Source organism: Salvelinus namaycush, chromosome 37 (assembly GCF_016432855.1).
Source record: "Salvelinus namaycush isolate Seneca chromosome 37, SaNama_1.0, whole genome shotgun sequence".
Taxonomy (NCBI): domain Eukaryota; kingdom Metazoa; phylum Chordata; class Actinopteri; order Salmoniformes; family Salmonidae; genus Salvelinus; species Salvelinus namaycush.
In genome coordinates, this window is record NC_052343.1 from 24,403,087 (window position 1) to 24,419,246 (window position 16,160).

At 41.2% G+C, this 16,160-nt stretch overlaps 2 protein-coding genes across 4 annotated transcripts; both read right to left on the minus strand.

The window, feature by feature from the left end:
* Positions 1-1,544: 1,544 nt before the first annotated feature.
* LOC120031085 (C-type lectin domain family 10 member A-like) lies at positions 1,545-9,232 on the minus strand. 3 transcript variants are annotated; one of them, XM_038976658.1, is made up of 7 exons: positions 9,078-9,232; positions 3,863-3,967; positions 3,445-3,483; positions 3,121-3,405; positions 2,753-2,904; positions 2,486-2,583; positions 1,545-2,356 (listed from the first exon to the last, which is right to left on the minus strand). In XM_038976658.1, the coding sequence occupies exons 1-7, from the start codon at positions 9,181-9,183 to the stop codon at positions 2,230-2,232; spliced, it is 912 nt and encodes a 303-aa protein (XP_038832586.1). In that variant the 5' UTR covers positions 9,184-9,232; the 3' UTR covers positions 1,545-2,229. The 3 variants fall into 3 exon arrangements, with proteins under 3 accessions (XP_038832586.1, XP_038832585.1, XP_038832584.1); XM_038976657.1 differs by having other exon boundaries at positions 3,121-3,202; positions 3,242-3,483; XM_038976656.1 differs by having other exon boundaries at positions 3,121-3,483.
* Positions 9,233-11,177: 1,945 nt separating this feature from the next.
* On the minus strand, positions 11,178-14,069 carry LOC120031328 (gamma-aminobutyric acid receptor-associated protein-like 1). Its single transcript, XM_038977034.1, has 5 exons — positions 13,819-14,069; positions 12,702-12,791; positions 12,284-12,362; positions 11,942-12,060; positions 11,178-11,675 (listed from the first exon to the last, which is right to left on the minus strand). Exons 2-5 carry the CDS (start codon positions 12,789-12,791, stop codon positions 11,610-11,612), a joined length of 354 nt encoding a protein of 117 aa, XP_038832962.1. The 5' UTR covers positions 13,819-14,069; the 3' UTR covers positions 11,178-11,609.
* Positions 14,070-16,160: the final 2,091 nt, after the last annotated feature.

The following is a 16,160-nucleotide window of genomic DNA, read 5'->3' on the forward strand; positions in this document are numbered from 1 at the left end:
CAAATCAAAATATCTGTTTATTTGAGATTATTCAAGTATTCACCCTTTGCCTTGATGACAGCATTGCAAACTCTTGTCATTTTCTCATCCAGCTTCATGAGATAGTCACCTGGAATGCATTTCAATTAACAGGTGTGCCTTGTTAAAAATTTGAATTTGGAATTTCTTTCCTTCTTAATGCGTATGAGCCTATCAGTTGTGTTGTGACAAGGTAGGGGTGGTATACAGAAGATAGCCCTATTTGGTAAAAGACCAAGTTCATATTATGGCAAGAACAGCTCAAATAAGCAAAGAGAAACAACAATCCATCATTAGTTGAAGACATGAAGGTTAGTCAATCCGGAAAATCTTAAGAACTTTGAAAGCTTCTTCAAGTGCAATCACAAAAACCATCAAGCGCCATGATGAAACTGCCTCTCATGAGGACCGCCACAAGAAAGGAAGACCAAGAGTTACCACTGCTGCAAAGGATAAGTTCATTAGAGTTACCAGCCTCAGAAATTGCAGCCCAAATAAATACTTCACAGAGTTCAAGTAACAGACACATCTCAACATCAACTGATCAGAGGAGACTGCGTGCCTTCATGGTCGAATTGCTGCCAAGAAATCACTGCTAAAGGACACCAATAAGAAGAAGAGACTTGCTTGGGCCAAGAAACACAAACAATGGACAATAGACCGGAGGAAATCTGTCCTTGGTCTGATGAGTCCAAATTTGAGATTATTGGTTCCAACCGCCTTGTCTTTGTGAGACGCAGAGTAGGTGAACAGATGATCTCCGCATGTGTGGTTCCCACCGTGAAGCATGGAGGAGGTGTGATGGAGCTTTGCTGGTGACACTGTCTGTGATTTATTTTGAATTCAAGGCACACTTAACCAGCATGGCTACCACAGCATTCTGCAGCGATATGCCATTCCATCTGGTTTGCGCTTAGTGGGACTATCATTCGTTTTTCAACACACCTCCAGGCTGTGAAAGGGCTATTTGACCAAGGAGGAAAGTGATAGAGTGCTGCATCAGATGACCTCGCCTCCACAATCACCCGACCTCAACCCAATTGAGATGGTTTGGATGAGTTGGACCGCAGATTGAAAGAAAAGCAGCCAACAAGTGCTCAGCATATGTGGGAACTCCTTCGAGACAGTTGGAAAAGCAGTCCTCATGAAGCTGGTTGAGAGAATGCCAAGAGTGTGCAAAGCTGCCATAAAGGCAAAGGGTGGCTACTTTGAAGAATCTAAAATCTATTTTGATTTGTTTAACACTTTTTAGGTTACTACATGATTCCATGTGTTATTTCATAGTTTTGACATCTTCTCTACTATTCTACAATGTAGAAAATAGTAAAAATAAAGAAAAACCCTTGGATGAGTAGGTGTGTCCAAACTTTTGACAGGTACTGTATATATGCAGTTTTACATGTCAAAAACAAAATATTTGTACATGGGTAAGACTGGGTTGAAATGTAGACTAGATTCATTTTCAATTTTCTTGGACCATGTAAGTTACTTTATCATTTTAAGTAAAGCACATGAACACTTTTTATGAAAGGTTTGACGAGACAGTATAATAACTGATTCTTTATTACATGGACAAATTATATTAAACTTTTGTTTCTTTCAGGATTGTGAATCAATACTTAAAACCTAATGATTGGTTAATGCACATAATCATGTCGGTCATTATCACATTCAAAGGCATTAAGAAAAAATATAGAAAACATCTCAGCAAAACAAGCAAATGAGTGCAATATAGAGTGTTAATCTTTAACATTAGTGCAAATTCTAACTGAAACTGGCAGGCTGACTTGATTGTTCTTCACAAGGCATAACTAACTGTAATGGGATTATATTTACCATCATTGGTTATACCTGGATGTCTAATGAATTATAATATAGACGTATGTCATAAAGTGTATAATCAAGGTTTAATTAAAAGGCTGTTGATAGAGATGTGCAATCATGGAATAAAAGGCTATGGAATAGGAGTGAATGATAGATGGAAGTCTAAAGAGAATCCGTATTGACAGGTTTCTTAGTTGGAATATGGCAGTGGCCACCAACCCTGCTGACCTACATGGTGTACAACACTTAAATGATTCAGCTAATCAAGGTGATTCGTTGACTAGCTAAATCATGTGTCTTACTGCTGGGCTGGAACAAAAGCCTGTACATCGTATAGCTCTCCAGGACCAGGGTTGGTGACTGCTGGCAGATGGTGAAGTCTGTCCTTTAGCGCCCCCTCTGGCAGATGTAGAAGCTGTACTGGTCACATGATGAGGAGCTCCAGCTTCTCTCAGGAGGATCCCTTCCTGTCAGTAACCCACAATCCCCTTGTCTGTTGGATCCTGACCAGTAACTACCAATGAGAGGAAAGGGAACAGCTCAGTACTGTCCATACTAAAACATTACAATTGTTTTCATTTCTGGATAACAAAGTCTGTTTGCCGTCTTGTAGGCCAATAAACATCATCATCGGTTGTCTCACCTCTGTCCCAGTGCAGTGTTGTTGACCCAAACCCAGTTCCTGGTTCTCTGTCTCAGGCCGATCCAGTACATCAGGTTTCCCTTCTTCGTTAGAAAGGTCTGGGAGAATACACCGTTTTTATTGGGCTATTAGTAACCTTTGTCAATCCAACTGTTATGTATGATTGTCATACAATCACTGTTGCTTTGCTATCATCATTGCATGGTCACTGTTATACAAAGAAGAGAAACAAGAGGTAGAGAGGAGTAACAATTGTAGTAGAACCACCTGCACTGTTTTGTTTGTTATGATGGCCAGATCTGCCCCTCTCTTCTTACACTCGTCCCTGCTCTCGTCCCAGTTCATTCTGTCTCTGGAGAGGAAGTAGCAGGAGCTCTCAAAGTGCAGCCAGCCTTCATCACACATGTGGCAGGCAGGGACTGGAGGAAAGGAGAGAAATTACTCTTCAAGTACAACATATAGTTCAGTTAATACATGTAGGTTCAATAATTATTATTAGCATGGTATGAAGTCAAAGAGAAAACATTGTAGTGGTACAATACATCTCAAAGCATTAGATCGATACATCGACAATATGTAGAGCGATATAGTTTAACAGGTTACATTAGACTAACACACTACAGTAGTGGACTCACCCTGGCTCTGTTGTTGGAAGTATTGTGCTTGGCATGTCTTCAGGCTGCACACCTCAGTGGACTGGAACCTCTCCTCTTTAGCCTCAATCCCTTTTTCAGTCACACTCCCCTTCTCTTTAGCCTCAATCCCTTTTTCAGTCACACTCCCCTTCTCTTTAGCCTCAATCCCTTTTTCAGTCACACTCCCCTTCTCTTTAGCCTCAATCCCTTTTTCAGTCACACTCCCCTTCTCTTTAGCCTCAATCCCTTTTTCAGTCACACTCCCCTTCTCTTTAGCCTCAATCCCTTTTTCAGTCACACTCCCCTTCTCTTTAGCCTCAATCCCTTTTTCAGTCCCATGACAGACTTGAGGCTGTAATGGAACTAGAGAATAATGAAGAAAGAAAGAATAAGAGAATGGAATCATATTACACATTTGTTTTATTCTTTCTTGCATAGAAGGCTGTTTAAACCAACATGCTGGATATTCTATCAAAATAAAATAAAATAAAACAATTTTATTTAACCAGGCAAGTCAGTTAAGAACAAATTCTTATTTACAATGACGGCCTAGGAACAGTGGGTTAACTGCCTTGTTCAGGGGCAGAACGACAGATTTTTACCTTGCCAACTCGGGGAATTGATCTAGCAACCTTTTGGTTACTGGCCCAAAGCTCTAACCACTAGGCTACCTGCCACCCCTAAAATGAGTATTGCCTGTTTCTAAATCACTATTCTAGAATAAAATGTCTATGATACTCACATTTGACACAGAGGATGATGATGACGAGCAGTAGAACCAGACAGATGACAGACAGTAGTAAACACACTGCGCGGTACAGACCAACGTTCCCCAGGACCTGCAGGTCTAGACAAGGAAAGAATAGTCTTAAGGGCCATCCACACCAAAGACGATAACTATAACAATAACAATAACATTATACACTGAGTGTACAAAACATTAGGAACACCTTCATAATATTGAGTTGGACCCCCCTTTTGCCCTCAGAACAGCCTGAATTCGTCGGGACATGGACTCTACAAGGTGTTAAAAACATTCCACTGGGATACTGGCCCATGTTGACTCCAACGCTTCCCACAGTTGTGTCAAGTTGGCTGGATGTCCTTTGGGTGCTGGACCATTCTTGACACACAAAGGAAACTGTTGAGCGTGAAAAACCCAGCAGCGTTACAGTTCCAGACACACTCAAACCGGGACGCCTGGAACCTACTACCTACCATACCCCGATCAATCACACTTAAATGTTTTGACTTGCCCATTCACCCTCTGAATGGCACACATGGCCAAAAGTTTTGAGAATGACACAAATATCGTGGCCAAAAGTTTTGAGAATGACACAAATATTAATTTCCACGAAGTTTGCTGCTTCAGTGTCTTTAGATATTTTTGTCAGATGTTAATATGGAATACTGAAGTATAATTACACGCATTTCATAAGTGTCAAAGGCTTTTATTGACAATTACATGAAGTTGATGCAAAGAGTCAATATTTGCAGTGTTGACCCTTCTTTTTCAAGACCTCTGCAATCCGCCCGGCATGCTGTCAATTAACTTCTGGGCCACATCTTGACTGATGGCAGCCCATTCTTGCGTAATCAATGCTTGGAGTTTGTCAGAATTTGTGGGGTTTTGTTTGTCCACCTGCCTCTTGAGGATTGACCACAAGTTCTCAATGGGATTAAGGTCTGGGGAGTTTCCTGGCCATGGACCCAAAATATTGATGTTTTGTTCCCCGAGCCACTTAGTTATCACTTTTGCCTTATGGCAAGGTGCTCCATCAGGCTGGAAAAGGCATTGTTCGTCACCAAACTGTTCCTGGATGGTTGGGAGAAGTTGCTCTCGGAGTATGTGTTGGTACCATTCTTTATTCATGGCTGTGTTCTTAGGCAAAATTGTGAGTGAGCCCACTCCCTTGGCTGAGAAGCAACCCCACACATTTATGGTCTCAGGATGCTTTACTTTACTGGCATGACACAGGACTGATGGTAGCGCTCACCTTGTCTTCTCCGGACAAGCTTTTTTCCAGATGCCCCAAACAATCGGAAAGAGGATTCAACAGAGAAAATGACTTTACCTCAGTCCTCAGCAGTCCAATCCCTGTACCTTTTGCAGAATATTAGTCTGTCCTTGATGTTTTTCCTGGAAAGAAGTGACTTCTTTGCTGCCCTTCTTGACACCAGGCCATCCTCCAAAAGTCTTCGCCTCACTGTGCGTGCAGAAGCACTCACACCTGCCTGCTGCCATTCCTGAGCAAGCTCTGTACTGGTGGTGCCCCGATCCCACAGCTGAATCAACTTTAGGAGATGGTCCTGGCGCTTGCTGGACTTTCTTGGGCGCCCTGAAGCCTTCTTCACAACAATTGAACCGCTTTCCTTGAAGTTCTTGATGATCCGATAAATGGTTGATTTAGGTGCAATCTTACTGGCAGCAATATCCTTACCTGTGAAGCCCTTTTTGTGAAAAGCAATGATGATGGCACGTGTTTCCTTGAAGGTAACCATGGTTGACAGAGGAAGAACACTGATTCCAAGCACCACCCTCCTTTTGAAGCTTCCAGTCTGTTATTCAACTCAATCAGCATGACAGAGTCCTCCAGCCTTGTCCTCGTCAACACTCACACCTGTGTTAACGAGAGAATCACTGACATGATGTCAGCTGGTCCTTTTTGTGGCAGGGCTGAAATGTAGTGGAAATGTTTTGGGGGGATTCAGTTCATTTACATGGCAAAGAGGGACTTTACAATTAATTGCAATTCATCTGATCACTCTTCATAACATTCTGGAGTATATGCAAATTGCCATCATACAAACTGAGGCAGCAGACTTTGTGAAAATTTATATTTGTGTCATTCTCAAAACTTTTGGCCACGACTGTACACAATCCATGTCTCAATTGTTTCAAAGCTTAAAAAACGTTCAAAGCTGACAGCCGTTTTGCACTGTTTCACTGTGGTTTTAGTCATCAATCTAGCAAGAGGTCAATGTTTTATTAATGTAGTAATGATAGTCAAAATCTGTTAAATTTGTGAATGTCTAAATCAACATTTGGGCCATTTAAACAGCTTGCGTCCCTCCTATAGACAAGGGGAGAAGGGCCATGTAAATGGCTCGATTTTGTCATTCTGAACATATGCAATGTGTCTGCCTCCGATGCAAAATGTTTGACTTCCACACAAAATTACTTCTTTACTTATTTTAGGTTTAAGGAAGTGTGTAGGTTGCAATCTTTATCATAAAGCTATGAAAGTTATGTATTTAGATCCGCCTGCTCGAGACAAATTCAGCGATTGCTTTGCCATGTCTGTGCCATGAAGCAGTCAAGCTGGATAAATGTTTTCCTAAGGACCGCACCTTTGACCTAACGTTGCATTGTAGTGATATAAATTGATGTAATGATGCAGCCGACCACCAGAGGGAGGCAAATAGCAGTTTATTCGACAGAGGATCTTGACAAGGTCCTAGGAACCTTTGTCTTCTGACTTATAAAACGATGGGAAATCAATAAAATAAGTCACGTAAACATACATATGTTTTAAGTAATTCTAGTGCCCGATTTGGAAAGAGCAGGTGTTCCTAATGTGTTGTACACTGTGTATAAAAATGAATACATAACTTCAATAACCGCTAATAAGCCTTGCATTTTGAATGCCTGTTTCATTCTGAAATAATAATAATCTAGCCTAGGCCATTTCGATCAGTAATGGGTCTTTTCTCGACAGTTTACAAGGTTCCCGAAAGGCACATTAGCAGGCCAGTCAGAGTGTTTATTTTGTCAGGATGTATTGGCATTAACATATACAGTACCTGTCAAAAGTTTGGACACACCTACTCATTCAAGGGTTTTTCTTTATTTGTACTATTTTCTACATTTTATAATAATAGTTAAGACATCAAATCTATGAAATAACACATATGGAATCATGTAGTAACCAAAAAGTGTTAAAGTAGCCACCCTTTGCCTTGATGACAGCTTTGCACACTCTTGGCATTCTCTCAACTAGCTTCATGAGGAATGCTTTTCCAACAGTTTTGAAGGAGTTGAGCACTTGTTGCTGAGCACTTGTTGGCTGCATTTCTTTCAATTTGCGGTCCAACTCATCCAAACCATCTCAATTGGGTTGAGGTCGGGTGATTGTGGAGGTCAGGTCATCTGATGCAGTACTCCATCACTCTCCTTCTTAGTCAAATAGCTCTTACACAGCCTGGAGGAGTGTTGTGGGTCATTGTCCTGTTGAAAAACAAATGACAGTCCCACTAAGCGCAAACCAGATGGAATGGCGTATCGCTGCAGAATGCTGTGGTAGCCATGCTGGTTAAGTGTGCCTTGAATTCTAAATAAATCACAGACAGTGTCACCAGCAAAGCACCCCCACACCATAACACATCCTCCTCCATGCTTCACAGTTGGAACCACACATGCGGAGATCATCTGTTCACCTACTCTGCGTCTCACAAAGACAAGGCGGTTGGAACCAAACATTTCTAATTTGGACTCATCCTGACCAAAGGACAGATTTCCACCGGTCTGATGTCCATTGCTCATGTTTCTTGGCCCAAGCAAGTCTCTTCTTCTAATTGGTGTCCTTTAGTAGTGGTTTCTTTGCAGCAATTCGACCATGAAGGCCTGATTCACGCAGTCTCCTCTGAACAGTTGATGTTGAGATGTGTCTGTTGAACTCTGTGAAGCATTTATTTGGGCTGCAATCTGAGGTGCAGTTACCTCTAATGAACGTATCCTCTGCAGCAGAGGTAACTCTGGGTTTTCCTTTCCTGTGGCGGTCCTCGTTCGAGCCAGCTCCATCATAGCGCTTGATGGTTTTTGCAACTGCCCTTGAAGAAACTTTCAAAGCTCTTGAAATTTTCAGGATTGACTAACCTTCATGTGTTAAAGTAATGATGGACTGTCGTTTCTCTTTGTTTATTTGAGCTGTTTTTGCAAAAATTTGGACTTGGTCTTTTACCAAATAGGGCTATCTGCTGTATACCACCCCTACCTTGTCACAACACAACTGATTGGTTGAAATGCATTCAAAAGGAAAGAAATTCCACAAATTAACTTTTAACAAGGCACACCTGTTAATTAAAATGCATTCCAGGTGACTACCTCATGAAGCTGGCTGAGAGAATGCCAAGAGTGTGCAAAGCTGTCATCAAGGCAAAGGGTGGCTATTTGAATAATCTCAAATATTACATATGTTTTGATTTGTTTAACACTTTTTTGGTTACTACATGATTCCATATGTGTTATTTCATAGTTGATGTCTTCACTGTAGAAAATAGTAAAACATAAAGAAAAACCCTTGAATGAGAAGGTGTGTCCAAACTTTTGACTGGTACTGTACCATCGGAAAATATAGCCTTATACTGATATGCGCTGTTTGTCATGGATCATCATTCTCCCGAGTCGTCCTATATCAGCAGTGGTGAAAAAAAGTACTCAAATATCATACTTGAGTAAAGATACCTTAATAGAAAATGACTAAATTAAAAGTGAAAGTTAATCCAGTAAAATACTACCTGACTAAAAGGCGAATAGTATTTGGTTATAAATGTACTTAAGTATCAAAAGTAAAAGTATTAATAATGTCTATTTCCTTATATTATGCAAATCAGACGGCACCATTTGTATTACATTTTTTATTTGCGGATAGCCAGAGGCACACTCCAACATGAATTTACAAATTAAGCATTTGATGTTTTATCGTCGGAGGGGCTGGGGGAAAATCGCTCTGAAAGTGACCGAAAACGATAGATAGATCTCGTTATCCACTGTTTTTGTAGTTATCGTTGTAGTGTGAACGCGCCTGTTCACTTGAATTAGAACGATTTAAATGGTTTGATGTTATAGTTCGTTATAGGTATCGTTCTTGGATGGCCCTGGCTTTGTTATGTGGCATATGGCACAATCAGACATTTTATAAGCAATCACTACGAGCAACAAATGAAATCCTGCTTACCTTTCTCTTGCTGCTCCTTCACTTCAACCGAAAACGTTGCGTTTGCCTCATGTGGTAATTTGGCATTCACTCCACTTCCTGCAATACGGCAAAACTTGATATACATTGCTGCTGTTCCTGACCCACCGACTGCGACTGTAAAGTACTGTGAAGGCTAAATGCACTGTGGTTTTAAAAAACCTCCCTCTCCGTCTCTATAGCAACGTGCCCCTTTTAGATTTATAATTAATTCCTGTAACACAATACTCAGTCTGTCCCAAAATCCTTTTGCTGCTGCTGCTACTCTCTGTCTTTGCTGTGTGTGTGATAGAGACAGAGTTCTGTACAACTGTCTGGAGAGATATCTAGTCCTTGGAGAGATGAGAAACACAGAACAACTGTCTGGAGAGATATCTAGTCCTTGGAGAGATGAGAAACACAGAACAACTGTCTGGAGAGATATCTAGTCCTTGGAGAGATGAGAAACACAGAACAACTGTCTGGAGAGATATCTAGTCCTTGGAGAGATGAGAAACACAGCAAGGCTGAATGGACAACATTAGATTGGGCTTCTGCTTGGAGATCTGCTATTATCATGTCTCAGCCTTGATTGTGAGACAGACAAACAGGTCCTTCCCTGCCAGATGGCTTTCATTATGTTACAAGCTAGATAATATTCTCCCCTAAAACGAGGCATTTTGGAACATTGCCATTCTGTTTTTGTTATAACAATCTCACCTGTAACATGCAAACTGCAAGCTGCACACCACACACAACATTAATAGCAGGCCAGACCAAGGAAATGTGTCGTAATCAAAATTCGGAAATGGGAAAACTGTACTTTCACTGTAGTACTGACCACTATTTTTCTCACTCACACACGCTCCTTCAGTCTCTCTATATTCCTCTTTTTCCTCTATTCTTCCTCTCTTGCGTATTAAAGTACAAATAAGGTTTTTTACTTTAATAGGACATTTTAGACCTCCATTTATTTAGGATTAGTTAGACATATGTAATAATATTATAATTATAATATTTGGGGTTTAGGCCAGGTATCTGTAAAGCACTTTGTGATATTTGCTTATGTAAAACAGGGATTTATAAAATGTATTTAATTGATAAAATTTGATGAATAATATAATAACTGTGCTGTAGCCTCCTGTACCTGATGTACCTGGTCTGTCTCTGGCACCGGGCTGGCCAGGAGAAGCTTCAGCATAAATGTCAACCGATGAACTCTTCAGTTTGGAGTAGACTGTAGATTCAGCTTCCTCGACTGACAGACATGCAGACACACAAATAGGTTATGTGGAAGCTTAGGACCAAATTAATCATCTCAGAACACAAAAAAAAGCATATAGCCTAAGATTTTTTTTTTTTAAGGATTGAACCTACAGTAGGAGAAATGAAAATATGCTGATGTATTCCCGAGGAAGGTGGTGCAAATTTACCCCAGTAGCTCAAGTTTGGTGATGAAGATGTTCTCTTTCTTTACCTGAGGTCTCCAGCATTCTCTGACTCTCGTCCACTTCCACCACTTTCCTCCTCTCGGGGGATTTCTTGCATCTCCATGATTCTCTCGTTTTCTGTCTGGGTCTCGAACTTTCTATTTCCCTGGAAAGCCTATAAGCCTGTTCAGCAAAAACTCCAGAAAGTTACTTGTAGCAAGTCTCCCTCACACAAACCAAATATGTCCATTTAAATTCTCTCCCTTAGTCTCTGTAGCTAGTGTCACTTGAATACAAAATAAACAATGTGCAAAGTGATCCCTCCTGTCATTTACAAGTTACACTTCCTCACTGATTTATCTTTGGCTCACTCACTCTTTTTTTATAAAAGATGATTCGTCATTCCCACTCGCCATTACTGAGTGTCAGCAATTTATTTGAATTGGGATATTTATGGGAAATGAGATTGACAAAATTAATTGCACAGTATATCCAAATGTAACATCTTAGAACTTTTGCAAAAGACAAATACATGTCTTACATTCACAACTTGAGATGGGATGAGATGGGGACAGTTTGTGAAGTGACAATATTGTGATGTGACAACACACATGCGCACACAAACTTGCTTGAATAAAACGTTGTTTTTTTAAATGACAAAACGCAGAACTAGCAAACCATGCATTTTGAATTTTATTTTCCACAAAAATTCATGATATTAATTTACAAAAAAAATACAATTTGCATTAAATACAGATGGCTGGCTGAGAAAGAAAGATAGAAATAAAAGAGCTTTCCCCTTAACACTCTTCTTTTACTGAAATCTCTTTTTCACTCCCCCCATTTCCAACTACCCCGTTACTTTTCAAATTCAGAATGCCTTACCATGGTTGAGAGTATACTGACACAGAATATGATCACCCCAAAAATACTGACAAAATGTATACAAACCTTACCCACTAACTCTCCTCCCCACCCTCTCTCCTCCCCACAGCCATCTCCTAAATACTTAAGAATAATAGTGGTGAAATATTACAAAGAGCTCTCTCCCATCTCCTCTCTTCATCTCCTGTCTTTCTCTCTCTTTCCTCCTTTTTGTCCCGTCTCAGGCACCGTAGACACTCTCGTTACTATAGGTCATGTATAGGAACAGGTCCTCTTCATGGTGCTCCTGTGAGGGACCGGGGAGGACAGGGACAGGGAGGGAAATAAGGATTTAAAATGGCAAAAGCAGAACTGTTGATAATAACTGAAGTATGTACACTGAATAAAACATGATATTGTAATTGTTTATAACATAGGCAAAACCCACGCAACACAATCTCAATGTAATGGAGTTGTGTCACTGATAGTGAGGGAATGCCTGGCATCTGGATCTGGTGTTAGGGGGTCATGGGGGTAGGATAAAAGGTTGTGTCAGTGTGCGTGTGTGTTTACCTCATAGACAGCAGAGAGAGGAGAACTGGATGGGGGAAGGGAGTTGTTGACGAAAAAGAAGAGAGCCTCCTCAGGCCTCATAGACACACGCTGTCGGATCAGGAAGCACAGTTGACCCACTGAGAGAGAAAAATAGAGAGATGGTCAGACAGGGACTTACAGAACAAAACTAACACATTATCTAGACTTTCATTTCAAAAGAAGAGGAAGAGTGGCACAATAGTGGAGAAAATAGGGAAGGTGGAGAGAAGGAAGAGAGGGAAGGGAAGAGGGTGAGAACAAGATCATGAGTTGGGAGAGAGTTAATAATTGTGAGAAAGACAGACATCTCGTCAGTTTCACCTGTGAGGTCAGAGGGCACGAGGTACTTCTTCTTGTCCAGGTCAGGAGCTCTTGACCTGGCAGCCCTCTCCACAATGATCTGGTTTAGGAGGGAACACAGTACTTGGTCAGTAATTACACACTGCACCATCATGTCCCATTCAACTGGAACCAAGAAACTTGGCATGCAAGGTTAACATCTATGTATTGAACCCTATCTGACCTTAATAACACCTTACTAGCTTCATTTCCCTTCATCCTATGCCAGGATCACTTATCAGCTGATAAAAGGGATGGATAGGGTTTTAGGCCCTGAAAATTCATTCACAATCATATGAGTGTGATGTCCTTTCAGATCAGTGGCCAATGGTCATAAGAGAAAGGAGTTAAGGAGAGGAAGCTATCCAAGACTACTGCCATTTATTCTGTTCACACTCACCGGTATCTTGTCGGGATGCTTGGCTCGCACCCTCTCACCCTCTGCCCTCCTCACCTCCAGTGGTACAGAGCGCTGGTACTGACTGTCCATCTACAGAGACACACAGGGACGGGTCAACAGTGGTTAACATTTGATAATACATCATATATGGATGCACCGTTATCATTGCAACACCACTGCATCTGTATATTGCTGTTGTTTGCAGTTGTGCAAATAATAATGCAGGATAAAATATGTTAAGTGATACGCTCCAAACAACACCTATTCTAATATGTATAGTCAATTTAAAAGTCAAATATAGCCTAGCCAGCTCTGACTGTATGTGTGAAGACTGGAGCCACTTATCAGCTGTAAACACCACCCTGTCTTGATGTCAAGGTACACATGACCATGACGACATAATGTATCAGGTACACAAAAGCAAACTCGTCAGGGAGAGTCGGATAGGCTATTTTATTAGGTCTTGACAACTCAATCATTTAAATCATGTATTGTATGTAGACGGGCCTACAATGTTTATAACGTTTCTCTATTTTATTTAAACTTTATAAATGTGATATCCATATAGTCTTATATTTGCACTTGTTGGTAAACTAAATATTGAGATTAGATATGAAAATGTACAACATAGCCTACATTGCGTGAACACACTGGCTTGCTTTCTAGTGGATACATTAATTAGCTACACAGCTTATTTACAAACATCGTGTGACAGCCAAGGTAACGTTAGCTAAAATGTATGATCATAATAGCTACAGGTTGAATTCTGCACAGCCCTGTTTATATCACAGCCAACTACTGTATCCTACTGTTGTGGTTTTTCAAACAATGGCAAAGTGGCCACGTCATTATTTACAGTTTTGGGCTTGGTCAGCTGAGCAGGCGAACCTTAACGTCAGCTACCTACAGTAGCTAGTTTACTTTGCAAGAAGATGTTATGGCTAATCCTTATCGCTGGATGAAAAACGTATTCACATTGGCATCCAAAAGAGAGCCAATACCTACCAACAAATCTTTCAAAGCCAATGAGTTATTACTGATATTTTTTGCGAGATTGAGGAATATGCTGCGCGATGTCAAAGCGAAGACAGGGAATATTAAACAGTCAGACACTCACCTTCTTTGGAAACACGTAATAAAAACAAATACAAGTGAAAATTCCACACCGATCTTTCCCACCGACTCTTCACGTAACCAACGCTATCATATAATGAGTAAGACGAACAGTAATTTTGTATTAAATTATTTAAACGAAATATATTCTTAAATAGCGGACTGTTCTAACTAGCTAGCTACTTCTTGCCCCAGAAACAACAACAAATACAGTCACGCCCAATTTGAGTGATTTAGACCAACGAACGTCCTTCGCGCTGATGGGACAAAGTTTTTAACCACTCGGGCAGAGTTGGGGGACGGCGTTTACGTTTGTTTACAATGCTCCCATTGGAGTAATAGTGCTGTTTCCCGCCCCCCTGGCTCGGTTTTTGCTTGAATTACGTTTTAGTCAACCAATTAAATTGTTGAAAAACGGGGCCAGGAGCTGTTTCATCTACGTGCCAGACGCTGCATTCATGCCAAACGTTGCATACAATTTGTCCTGTAAAAAGTACACATTAAGTCAGGGCTGTAAACGGATCGAAGCGAAAGCAACGCGAACTCTTTCAGTGGAAATGGAGTCCCTAGAGAAAGCAAGAACAAGATGGTTGTCAGGAGTAGTGCAGTATTATCATAAGGAAACGTATACTTGAAAAACGGCGGAGGAATGGAGGGAAAAGGAGAGGGAGATGAGGGTGAGCTTGAGTCGTATAAAAATGGTGGAAAAAAGGAAGATGGTTTGTTAAAGAATGGTAGAAAGTGTAAGCAGAGGGAGCTGAAGACAGGAGGAGAAATGGAAGTGAATGAGGGTGAAGTATCGGAGGTGGTAGGTGTGGTGAAGTTATCAGAGACCGAGGTATGCACCAAGGATCAGGAAAAAGAGGAGTCTGTGACAAGAGTGAAGTTTATAGAAAAAGTGGACTCTTGCCTTTTGGCTGATCCATTTGTGGTTTAACAGTGGTTGAAAAAAGAGTTGGGTACTGTGAATCGGTGAGGGTAACCAGAAGTGGTCTAGTGATAATTGTTTGTGTTTCTGTTGGTCCGAGGGAAAATGCGCTCGGAATAAAACAAACGGAAGCAAGAAAAGTGAATTGTTTCGCTCTCAAGAAAAGGGCACCAATGATTGGAGTGATTCCTGGGGTAAGGAGGAAGGTTCCTAGGTGTGTGTTACGGATACAAGTATCCTGTGTGTATTTCTGTTCTCTCCTCCCCTACTCACAGGTGACAATCATCATTCCCCAATCAGTCGCTAATCAGAAGACACCTTCTCCTTTTCTCCTACCCAATCACAGTCCCTTTCCCTTGGTTTAAAACCCCTGTCAGTTGTTTTCTCTGGAACTCAATCTCTCTGTCAATGCCATCTGTCTGTAGATCTCTTGTTTGGTTTGCATCTACATGTCACTTTGTCCCCACCTGTGAGTATTGTATTTGTTATGGTGTTTGAGTGTTTGTTTGATGGTGGGAAAAGGGGGTAACCAGACAAGTCGCCCATGGGCATACACTACCCGTAGGTAAACTTTGTTAAACACACTAGTTAGAACTGGGTGGACCACCCACTGTATTTTTGGTTAGTTAGTTAGCTGTTGTTGAAATAGGCTATTCTAGCTTAGGGGTGTTTTTGAATGCTTATTGTTTCATTCCTTGGGTCCAGCTCAGCCCCTTTTCCTGCCCCCCCCCCCCCCCCCCCCATTACCGTGTGTTTGTTAATAAACCCTGAGTTTGACGGTAAATTTAAGTTGTCGTGGTTATTTCGTTCTCACCGTTACTTTGTCACTATTACACTTTGCATGAGTTATGTTACGGGTCCCATTACCATCCCCCCTAGACTGTCGAGCCAAAGGGATTCGTAACAGTGTGAGACGTGTGCAGAAGGGCATGAGACAAAAGAATGTGTAGCATTGGGGAAAGTGGTGTTATGTGTTAATTGTAGGGGTGCCCATGGGGCTGGGGATCAGAAATGTCCCGTGTGAGAGAGGCAGGTTGAGGTTTCCAGGGTTAGAGTAGAGCAGAAGTTGTCATATGCAGAGGCAGTGAAGAAAGTAGAGGAAGATGGGTTAAGGGGGAGGAGTGGTGAGAGTGGTAGAGATATACCAGTACAGAGGGATAGGCCAACAAGTGATATATGTTTCAGTAAGATTGGATTTTTTGCATTTATAGCAATGGCTATCAACTGTACTGCAGGGATGGAATGGAAGTTGCAGAAAATTGAGGTTGTGGTGGCAGCTGCAGAGAGGTATTTGGGTGTGCGAGGTTTGACATCAGAAGAGTTACAGGGTGTGTTAAGTGGTAATGCCCCAATCTTTTCAGGATGATGGAATGAGGTAGGAATTTATAAATGTAATTAGTGGAGTAGGGGGGTGTCAA